The sequence below is a fragment of the Macrosteles quadrilineatus genome, unplaced genomic scaffold (assembly GCF_028750875.1).
Source record: "Macrosteles quadrilineatus isolate MER2022 unplaced genomic scaffold, UCM_ALF_1.0 Scaffold_7__1_contigs__length_78375512, whole genome shotgun sequence".
NCBI lineage: Eukaryota > Metazoa > Arthropoda > Insecta > Hemiptera > Cicadellidae > Macrosteles > Macrosteles quadrilineatus.
In genome coordinates this window covers 3,327,843-3,340,203 of record NW_026542600.1, presented here as the reverse complement: position 1 = coordinate 3,340,203, position 12,361 = coordinate 3,327,843, and the positions used below count along the sequence as shown (strand labels likewise).

At 36.4% G+C, this 12,361-nt stretch overlaps 1 protein-coding gene across 3 annotated transcripts in view; it reads right to left on the bottom strand.

Annotated features, from left to right (window-relative positions):
• Positions 1-11,672, bottom strand: part of LOC128998747 (microphthalmia-associated transcription factor-like) — an 89,894-nt gene extending 78,222 nt beyond the window's left edge. For 2 of the 3 annotated variants that reach the window (XM_054425078.1, XM_054425080.1), the window contains exon 1: positions 11,182-11,672. In XM_054425078.1, the coding sequence (XP_054281053.1) occupies positions 11,182-11,351 (170 nt within the window). In that variant the 5' untranslated portion in view covers positions 11,352-11,672. Of the gene's footprint in view, positions 1-6,407; positions 6,596-11,181 lie in introns of those variants that run through there. The other variant, XM_054425079.1, reaches the window with a different exon arrangement.
• Between the last annotated feature and the right edge of the window lie 689 nt (positions 11,673-12,361).

Genomic DNA, 12,361 nt, shown 5'->3' with positions numbered 1-12,361 from the left:
TTCTACATGTAACAGTGCAATGCTCATGATGCAGGTACTATATTCCTCCCTTACAAATATACACTGGTGAGAGGAGGTGTTAAATTTAAAACAACCCACCAACACAGCAAGTAAATGTTTAAAGATTCATTTATTTAAACAAAATAAGATAAAATACTGTAATAATAAACGTTTAATAAATAAGTAAACTAATGGCTAATAGAATTAAAATAAACTAAATAACTAACATATTAGAAAATTTATTACTGGAGCTTTGCTTGTTTAGTAGGCATCTTATGGGGTTATGCATATTATTCCACCCATGGCATGAAAAGTCCCTCGACCATCTAGAGTATTGACGTTGAAGTCGGCGTTATCAAAAACCAGTTGGCAGAAAGCATCGCCACGGTTGGGTTTCACCAGAGGTAGTTGTTGTTGCATGATAGACACTTCAAGTAATTGTGCTTCGTGATAAGAGGAAGAAAATCCAAAAGATGACATTAAATCTACCAGAAGCTTTGAACCAAACTTTTTGTACATGAATACACTTAATCCAGTCACAAGGGGTGACACAAAGGACCTTGGTATTGCAGCAGCTATGACAGCGTGCGATAAGGCCACACATTTCTTTTTCAATTTCTCCAGAGATCTTTTCTTGTTCTTTGTTATAACGGATTGATATAACGGAGAGTGGGCAAAGATTGTGGAATAACTGTTGTAACATCATTCAAAATCTGGTCAGTGGGTGGGTATTCTGTGGTATTGTACACCTGACATCTAATATCTTCCAAAACTGTGTCTGCTGCTGCTTTTACTACTCTTAGTCTCTCTCCTTCTCGATCTGTGGATTTCATTGTACTGTACCAGTTGTCGGTGAGTATTGTATATCCTGTATTTTTGAAACAGATTGTCGTTTTTTTTGTGAGTATCAACAATGATATCCTAATTGTTGTTCACCGTACTACTCCAGTAGGCGGGATTTAATTGTTCTTGAATCGATTTGATGTTCACCCTTTATGAACCCCCTTGATGAATCCCTTGATGCAAGAAATTTTGCAAAATAACAGAAAGTTTGATTTGTTACAGTAAACAAAATTGAATATTTTCATTTATTTATTTTTACGGCAAACACCATTTTTTCGTATCCATACAAGTCCACACAAATTACTATACATAATATATTAGGATATTTAACCGTCTACAACATTGACATTACGTATTTATCTTATTTTGATCCTATTTTGTTTAAATAAATGAATCTTTAAACATTTACTTGCTGTGTTGGTGGGTTGTTTTAAATTTAACACCTCCTCTCACCAGTGTATATTTGTAAGGGAGGAATATAGTACCTGCATCATGAGCATTGCACTGTTACATGTAGAAAGTACAGTAAGTATGGTTTCATTAACTGAAAATTAAACCGAAAACTGAAAGTTAATTTGTTAATTTTTAGGTCACAAAAGCGAAAAAATAGACCCATTCTTTTAATTTGTTTTTTTTTCAGCCACACATCAAACGGTTGGATAAAAGAATAGAAGCATTTTGTAGGTAATTAAATGCTCTATACATGTGATTGGGATACTTGTTATCCTAGAATATTTCATTACTGAATTACAGCGATCTAATGACAGAGATTTGGCAAAATAACAAAAAAATTTAAGTTTCATTGTAAAATAATTTGAATATTTTCGTATCCTACTACTGTCTTAGAACCAAATTGTTATACTTATATTATAGAAAATTTAATTGTCTACAACATTGCAATTACATATTTCTCGCTAAAACGCACCAAAACGGAGATATAGGCGAAAATCTCTAGAAAGTACCGATTTTTTCGATTTTTCAATATGGCGGCGGGCGCGGAGGGGGTAGAATTGTGCATTTTGCGGTTTTAACACCTACTTACCATCCTAGACAACATATAAAAAATTTAGACTTACCGGACCGTTTGTAAGTTAACCCCCCTATTTCTGTCTCTATTTACTGGGCTACTATACAGAATAACACAGACGTGTTACAATAAAAATTACAAGAACACCTATTCCTCAACAGTTTTTTTTAGTAAAACTATCTGCTAAGAAACTTAGCAAACAAATATATTTCTCCAAACAGCTTGGCAATCTGGAGTTAAAATCAAGATTAAAGTCAGAAAGCATCCATCACAACATTTGGCAGAAACTCAACAAGCCATCTTTGCCAACACAAACCTTACTTAGCGTATCAATACTTAACCATTGTAAACATTGAGTTTTCATCTGAGGTTAACTTCACTCTGTTCGCCATAAAGTGTGGTTAATGCATAAGCAATGTGTTTATAATAGTTGTTTATGTAATATACTTAACACATGTGTGTAACAGTCCTAACAATTTGACATGAGCTAAATCAGCTGTTCTTATTGTTGCATTATTGTTAGTTTACAAAATTGTTTAAGTTAATTACTAAGATAACTGTTTCTTTTTTAATGATATTCATATGCAAGCAAAGTTTATATCAAAGAAAGTGTCTTTTGAAATAAAGGATTATTGATCAGAAGCCGTTTTCACCATAGAATATAAAATAAACCAACATCAATCCTAAATGTTATTATTGCTTGCATAGACAAAATACTTTCATCAAAATACTGGGTCTTCAACTAAATTTGTGGGATGATTTTAATAGTTTTTAATAGTGTATCTTTGTGTATGGTAAGCAAAGGAGTACGAGTCGGAATTATGGTTGTAAAACTGCATTAGTATTTCATAAAAATGCAGCAATTAACAAAAAATTAAAATTTACTGACAAAAAAATTAACTTATAATATATGTTTAAATATAACACTTTTATTCTTAAGTGACAGTAAAGTCGAGAAAATAAACTTCTTAAAAAGAAAAACATGTATAACTGGTTTTGGCACACTGCCTGCCATAGAGAAATTCCAATTTTAGCACTTAACACATTTCAACATGTGTCAAAGAAAACTCAATTGTATATTGGTTGTTGGTTATAAACACAATACAGTTCATATTTTGGGTAGATTAAGTTGACTGATTAAAATTAAAGGGGGAGGGTTGGCTCCCTTAAACTGTATAATCAGTTAGTGATTTTTACATTGATTTGTCATATATAGACTACAACAAAGGCAGTTTATACAATCTTAACAATGTACAATGATTTTTTTTTTAATTTGAATCCATCAAATCAGGTGTTCTGGTTTGTTTATTTTAGTGCCATGTAAAGCTAAAATATTGTTACTAGTTTATAATAAGTTTTTATACAATAAACATAGGATATAAACATTTAAAAATAACTACACATTTATTTTAAAAACTAAACCTGACAATCAAAATGAAAATTATTATTAAATATATGATTTAATTACAATTAGCTGACTAAAGGAAATGAAATTAAAAGGTTAAAAGGGTTTCACGATTTTTTAATGAAACTACGTAGCTTGCTACTCAGACGCGAGATGAGTTTTTGATGAGCTTCAATCCTTATTTACATAAATATGTTTATACAGGGAGTCCCGGAAATATCTACCAATATTTTAGGGCATTCTTCCTGAGTAAGAAACATATCTAAATATCATATTTAAATTGTGCAGAAAGTTACTCACACAGCCGCCATTTTGTTTTTTACTTATTTTTTTTTTTTCTAAAAAGTTGTTAAAGATGCAAAGTTGAAACTTTGCACAAACATTTATAACAATTAGACAAAGCTACTAAGAAAATTATGAACATTTTTCTTACTCATAAAACAAAATTGCGGCCATTACATTTTTTTGTAAAATAAACAGTTTTTGAGTGATTTAAGAAACATAAGTTTAAATAGCCGCCATTTTGTTTTGTGAATTTGAAAAATTGTCATAATTTTTTTGTAGCTTTGTCTAGTTGTCAGAAATGTTTTTGCAAAGTTTCAATTTCGTATCTTTAACCACTTTCCAGAAAAAAAATAATAAGTGAAAAAACAAAATGGCGGCTGTGTTAGTAACTAAGGACTTCCGGACGATTTAAATATGATATTTAGATATGTTTCTTACTCAGGAACAATGCCCTAAAATATTGTTAGAGAGTTCCAGGACACCCTGTATACAAGGATGAAGATAAGAAGTAAGTTTTATTTATAACCTTTATATAAAAGGTAAAATTACTTACTTGAAAGTTTTACTTAACTAAAGACATCTAAAACCACGTTCATCTCTAACGCACAGACGACAGACTTTACGTAATTATTTTACGTTCGAACGTAAATCATTCATGAAAGCTAAACGTGCGTCAACGCCAGGAGGAACTGTTATTACTGTTGTTAAACATATCAGAAGTAGGTTACACTTCTATGAAAATCGGAACGTGAAAGACGAAAAACCGTCCAAATTTAATAAAAATTAGGAGTAACATTTATTTATTTTTTTATGTTTGGAATGTAACTACTAAACTTAAAGTGAAACCCCTAAAACCTTGTGGAAGTATGAAAATTCATTTGCACGTTCAGGCAGTGATAAGAAAATAGGGTTACTTTTATACAGGGTGTCCAGTAAGTGAAACAGCCAAAATCCGGGAAATGGTTTTATGGGTCAGTTCAATGAGAAACTCAAGTATGATTAAAAAATTTAACAGAAAGGGGCCTATCCCCCATTTTGTATTTTTACAAAAATTAACGTTTTAAACGAATCTTTGTGGAATTCGGCATGTATGATACAACAGGCTTACCTTAGGAAATAAATTCAATTTGTTAAGATGTAGCCTAACATTGTAAAATGACAGTCTTTTAAGGTTCCGATCTACCCCTGCCGTTTTGTGTAAACGCAAGGATTTTGATGCAGGACGTTTCAGTTCAGTTTTAAAAGTCAAATTCCATGAAAACGGAACTCAATCTAAATGTTACACAATAAAACCTTTTAAATTGCCTATAAAAATTCGATGGCAGTTTTATTTTTGAAATCGGTTTTATATAAACTTATTATGGCAGTTTCAATTTACAAAATTATAAAATCCGGCCATTTTGATTTGTGTATACAGTAGACTACAATGTTTATTCGAAAACTTAAATTATCAAATATGTTGGGATATTTTATCATATTAAATAATGATTTCCCGGATTTTCACTGTTTACTTACTGGGCACCATATACAAAACAGAAAACTGAACTTATAAAGTTAGATTGTAAACGGAAAATTTGTTTTGAGAGTAGCTTAAACAAACAGGGGATTTCTATGTCCGGACAAACGGGCATTCATGCCTATTAAGACTCGTGGACTATTTAATACCAAAATACTTTTTTTAACTCTTATAAAACAACGGATTTACAGTATTTTGATCGTGTGAGTGGTAGGCTACTACTCCGCCGGCTTCTCAGGACCGCAGACGAATGCAATATACGTAGCCTACATAATAGAGCTTTAGTAGCAAAAACAGCTGTTCAGTTACAACAACCGTTGGTGCGTGGTTGGTCATTTGGAAATTAACTTACGATGCTCCATAAGAAGCTAAGGGCAAGTGACCAAATATTTGTTATTGTCATTTGTACCTAATTGTATGCGTTAGTGATAAGTTTAATATATTTTTGTTATTAGTTCATTCTCTGTCTATTTTTAGTACTGGACTATTGATTTTTGCGTGTTTTAAGTCATTAATAATTATTGTCCTAGATTATGAGATAGCTAAGGTAGGTTAAACACCATTTGTACGGAATATATAATGCAGTAATATGTATAGATTGTAATATTTTAGACAGAGCTTAGCTTTTTTGTTCGTGTTTCTATTTTTAATATTATTTTGTGAATACTTTTATCTCGGTGGATGACGGTAACCGTTAAAAATAAACGGATAAAAGGAAAATTACTTGTCACACTTAATTGATACTGGTTGAATGCGTGTTAGTGTTGATTAGAGTTGAAAACACTTGTTAAAAATCAGTTTTGTTTCCTCAATTGCTTTTCCTGTTGAGTTTTTTTTCACTGATTTAAATGTAATTGTTTTTCACGTACCTAATTTTGGTTTGGTAATTGATTCAATTATCTACAAGCAATATGTAAAACAATTGCATAATGGTGGGTTGAAGTGGTTTCTTGGCTTTTTAAGTTTAAGCTTCACTGTTAGTGCGGAACTTAAACCATGTAAATTTTAGTCTCTTTCACACATATACATATTTTATAGTTAACGGGAAAAAATTGTATTGTCATTACTTGCAATGTATTTAAAACAGCTCAAATACGAGTTTGGTTTTAATACAATCAGATAGTCCATCTCAGGTCTTTAGTTCAAATAATGCACATATTTTCCATCGGCAGTAACTCAAAATTAAAGTATATTCTTTTACATTCAAAAAAGGTAGCTTATGTAAGAACATTTGTTTTTGACAGAACACTAAATACAGGGTCAAATAGTGTGTACAAACTGGACGATGCAACTACGTTGACTGTCACGTGTGTGTAGTAGTGTTGACTTACAGGGTGGGAACGGACCAGTGGAGCGACGGAGAGGGTGGCGGCTGGTCTATCAGGCCAGGGTCCATGTCTAAGATCATCTTGAGATCCTCGTCAATGCCTATACTGAGGCTCAATCTCACATAGTCTGGTGTCCTCTCCATGCCTACAACACTCGACACTTCGCCATCGCCATGCTTACAACCACAAACAACGTCGTCTGCGGCCGACATGCGTCCAAAAATAACATGCAAGCGCCCACACATCCCCCCCTGCCCACCCCGCCACACGACCGCGCCAAAATACGAATCTTCGCTAACGTACTAACATCGCAGCGTGAATCTGTTGGTTAATTTTTCGCCACACTTTACAAGCAGCTGGTTTCTGAACTCTTTGTAGACGAGAAAGTCGTTGTTTACAGCTCCGGTAACTCGGAGCTGGAGTACGGTAAAGTCAGCGGGAGTACGGTAAAATCAGCGAGAGTACGGTAAAGTCAGCGTGAGTACGGTGAAATCAGCGGGAGTACGGTAAAGTCAGCGGGAGTATGGTAAAGTCAGCTGGAGTACGGTAAAATCAGCGGGAGTATGGTGAAATCAACGGGAGTGCGGTAAAATCAGCCGGAGGACGGTAAATTCAGCGAGAGCACGGTAAAATCAGCGGGAGTACGGTGAAGTCAGCGGGAGTACGGTAAAATCAGCGGGAGTACGGTGAAATCAGCGGGAGTACGGTAAAGTCAGCGGGAGTATGGTAAAATCAGCTGGAGTACGGTAAAATCAGCGGGAGTATGGTGAAATCAACGGGAGTGCGGTAAAATCAGCCGGAGGACGGTAAAATCAGCGGGAGTACGGTAAAATCAGCCGTACTACGGTGAAGTCAGCGGGAGTACGGTCAAATCGGCGGGAGTATGGTAAAATCAGCTGGAGTACGGTAAAATCAGCGGGAGTATGGTGAAATCAACGGGAGTGCGGTAAAATCAGCGGGAGTACGGTGAAGTCAGCGGGAGTACGGTAAAATCAGCGGGACTACGGTGAAGTCAGCGGGAGTACGGTGAAGTCAGCGGGAGTACGGTGAAGTCAGCGGGAGTACGGTAAAATCAGCGGGAGTACGGTGAAATCAGCGGGAGTACGGTGAAGTCAGCGGGAGCACGGTAAAATCAGCGGGAGTACGGTAAATTTACCGATAACTCAAAAAACAGTGTACTTAAAGTGTGTACTAAATAGTGTAATCTAATATTGTATTGACGCCTTCCAAATCTCTAAGATTTTGAATAAAGTTTTCCTGTCCGTCTGTCTGTCTGTGTTTTACTTGAGTTGTCTATTTTTCATTGGTAGTGTGGCAAAAAGTATTGTACGCAACTCATCAGGGAAGGTGTTTACGGAAAGCCTCGCTTGGTAACTATCATGCTTGTACTGTAAACAAAAACCAACTTCCCGCCTTGAAGCGTAATATATACCATCAAAGGAGGCACTGGAGGGTGAGGCAATGAAAGCGCCCCAACTTATAAATATTACAAATTCAATACTATTCGCCCTATATATACATAGCACATAAAAACACAGCTTATAATATGCCATTTTAATTTGATCAAGTAATTTTTCAATTTCTTGAAATTAACATGCTTCAAGTAACGTACGTCCTCTCCTACTTGGCATTCCTTTTTATTAGCCAAAAGATTTCGCTGAATACTTGTCCTAGCTTTTTTTCAGGAAACGCTTTAATTTCTGAGAAAATTTTTAGCTTCAGTTCAAGCAAATCTCTGGGACTAGGCTACGCTGGATAAACCTGATTGTTAAGTAACCTTAGACTGTTAAACTAAATGGAAAAATGCCTTATGGGAGATCAAACTCGCCAAAGATCTTTACATCGTCAACTTCCACCTGAAAGGTCCATTGTATACTTTATTTACACAACTCCAACAAGCTACGCCACTCGTTATAAGCTGCAACCAGATCTGCACTTCTAACTGGCAACAAATTCATTAGACCACTCAACTTTTGAACAGACCAAACGTTCCACTGAAGTACGAAGGATGTCCGCAAATAAAGGTTCACTTTGAACTCCCCTCGTGGCCGAGCGAGCTAGTTAAAAACTGAGACCGGGAACTGATGACGCTTCAAAAACTGTTGACACCTTAAACCTAATCACAAACAAGATTCATACTTGGCGGGAGAGTAGACTTTCCTTCATATCATTATTGGCTCTCATGGCGAGACTAATCGTCAGATAGGTGTGGGAACCAGCTAGAACAGAATACAGCGCTCGTCTCGGATCCAAACAAGCTCGAATACAACGGGAGGTCAACTGGGACCTGAATTTACAACAGCCCTTATAACATTGATGATAAACTATACACCATAGCGCAGCAGTTCTAGGCTCATGTTTAAGGTGCAGCAATGGAGAGAGAAAAACTAATGTAAAGTTGAAATAAAAATATAGATCAATTGAGAAATATAGGAATTGCCAACAAAAACAAAAATAAGAAGTCCATCCGGGAACCAGGATGCTGGGGAAAAAGCAGGGTGAGGGCGGCACCCCAAAGCTGACTCTAATGAAGCCTCCAGGAAGAAAGGTGTAAAGAGGGGGTGAGAGTACCTGAGACAGGATGTCTGGGGTGAGAAAAAGCGTGTGCTACCGCTATCTCCGCGTTCCGTCACCTCCGAACTCAAATCTGTCCCGCCACCTCCGAATTCTTGAGTGACCCTTATAATCCCGTCACTGCCTGCGTTGGTAGCTGTCATTGCATCCACGGCTGCGAAGCCCCGTGGATGGAAGATTTAATGAAAATTTAAACCATGGGTTAGGTTAGGTTAGTTTAGGTTAGGATAGGATAAATTAGGTTAGGTTAGGTTAGGACGGAAAGTCTTAACGCAGGTAGTAACCGAGGATTATAGGGGTCACTCTGAAATTCGGAGGTGGCGGGACACAGAGGTGGCGGGACGCGGAGATAGCGGGAGGTAACCAGAAAAAGAAGACGAGGACGAAAGAGGGAGAGAGCTCCGGTGTTTCACAGAGAGCACCAGCACCCACCTATTCGGAGACACTGTCTGTGGAGAAGATGGTTATCGCCAAATCTGAACACCCGGACTGGAAACGGACGGAAGCTAAAGCCAATAAAATCAAGGGGGAGCTGTCCAGGTGGGCCATTCTTGGCAAAGACATCAGGCTAAGCAGCTGCCATCTTGAAGGCGGAGCCTTGGTGGTTGGCTGTGCTATCGCAGCCACAAAGGATTGGCTGGTCAAGCAAGTTCAGGAGCCGAGTCCCTTCAGGGAAATCTCGCTACAGCTTGCCCCAGCCAGAGACCTTATGAAAACTGTGAAGGTATCAGGGTTTTTCCCCATTTCAACGGGGGCAATATTTATGTGCCCAGGTCTGCGTATGAGATCCCTTGGCCTATTTGAAGGGAGATCAATGGGAAGAACAGGTAACCATAGTCAAAAGGTTGTCACGGTTCACTAAGGATCTGGGATTTGACGGAGTATGAGGACCTGTGAATGAGGGTGCACAATAAGCTGTTCTAGCTGCGATGCAAACACATGGTCACTTGTAAGCCTGACCCTCTGTTAAAAAAAAAGGAAAAAAAGGATTTTCAAGAGTCGGGAGGGACAGAACTTCATTTATGTGTGTACATATTGACCAAGTAAGAAACATAATCTATATAGATCACCCACATAGTGATGTGTCTGATTATTTCAATAGGCCTACATCATTATGTATAACTTTGGTAAACAACTTCACCATTTAAATCATTGTTATTCAAGATTTTCTGTTTCAACTGAGCTAAGTGATATTTATGACCACACTCCCACGGATTCTAGCCTAATTGATTTGATATTAATTGCTATTTAGTTGTTAGATTAGAATTTTGTTTTCTTTTTGGAGTTGGATCAATAATAGGCTATTATAACGGGTGGCGCAAAAGGATGGTCGGATTTGAACTGCGAAGTATAAGTAGTTGGGGGAGGTTCGGGTCCACTACCGGCGGTCTATAAGTCAATCATGGTACCCAATTTGCAGCGATATGGTGCAGTGGACGGTCAAACACTTCATTTTAACCGTGGAACTGTTTTTTGTTTTTTTTTACAGAAACAGTGAATCTTTTATTTCTTCGTAACGGCTGTTTCAAAAACATTTTGGCGTAGCCCGGATTGGACTAGTCCCTGTTCACAGATCAAATCACGTTGGGTGACTGCATCTCGGACAAGAGGGTCCGTCGTGGTAAATCTACTACACGACAGTTACTCCACAAAACATGGAGACCGTATGAAAGTCCGCTAGGCTACGTTCTATTTATATATTTTTTTAATGGTTTTATCGACATAGCCTACTAGCAAATTTGTAAGTTACAAGGTTATTTTTTGTAATAGGGAGTTTGAAAGTGTCCAGAAACGTAAGTCAGTAAAATTTATGCGTAAAATCATTTGTGTTATATTCATTTTAAAAACGACCATCCTTTTTGCGCCACCCTGTACATTTCATGGAGTATGCTGGTATCACAGTCTCACTGCCATACAGCCATTAATTTAGTGTAGCTGGGTGAAACTATGATATCTGACGCCATTGAAATTATTGATTGTTACAATAAATATAGAATATTGGTACTTGATTAAGTAAAGTTTGTTTGTTGATCGAATTTATAATTCTATGTTTATGATATTGGAGTCAGATATCAAAGTTTGGCCTGTATCTGTCACACAAAGATTGGCAATAATTGCAAAAATTGTATGCATACACTAACACTTCCTTAAAGATAACACATAAGATGTTATTCTAGTCCACAAACTAATACCCTAAACTTACCTAGAAGAATCCACTGTTTTTGATTTTATTTCATAATAGGGTTGATTTGAAGAGTTGGAGAAAAGAATTGCCTCCGATTGCTGAATGAACTGGTCTAAGTTCACTTCATCATCGTTTATGTACTCAGCCAAGTCAAACGCTATAGAAAGATTGATTCCAGAGTCATCCATTTTATAAATTTATTTTTATTATATATATTACTGGTTTGTTTTTAATTTTTAGGTATATAATATGCTCGTTCTTAACCTCAAAATTAGGCCTAACAGGCCTGTTTAATATTTCAACGTAGGCCTAGAGTAATAGATTGGTTTGTATTGTTAAGTATATTATTATGTGCACTGAATAGAGTTTCAAGTCTCAAATAATATCTGTAATACAGTGAGGAAAAATTCAACGTTATATAAACAGCACATTTGCCTACGATACGAACCGAACCGATTAAAATAATAATCACATCACAAAGACCTACGGAGTCTGACTCACCCGTCACACTGTCACCGACCAAAGTGACATAAGCAGAAGACGAAGACCAAAACAACAACAGAGAACGATCAGCTGTGGTAAATACAGTGTAGCCACAACAGTGTAAGTTAAAAACTAAAATATCTAAATGAAGTACTGTATCTAATGACAAACAATACTAAATTGTTCACAATTATGGATTCAACTAAATTGCGAGTTATGTATTTCTCTTTTATTTTATATTTGTATTTTTTATTTGTAAAATATGAAAACTAGCTGCATAACCATTGCTAGATGTAATACCTCCATGGCGTTTTACGAAATAACAATCTTTGTTTTAAATTAAACTACTTCATAATATTGTTTCCTCTCACACACGAGTAGCATTTAAACATCGTATTTAAGGTGAAATGTATAACAAAAATGAGGTACAAGCATAAAAAGTATACCTTAGTCTTTGTTTTGATTTTGCGTTGGCAATTGCTGACAAGCTGTGGGAACCAACTGATTGTTAAACTTTGTTAACCATCCTAAGAAATTGATCTAACATATGATTGGTGCTGCTACTGAACCCCCCGTTTTAGGGCAATGGACAAAGCCTCTATCCACATTTTAGTCTCTTCAAATGTTTAAGTATTTATGTTTTTTATGTCCCACCTTCACATACTAGGACGCTAGGTTCTAGTCCGGAACTGTTTTACACATCACTTCAGGCTGG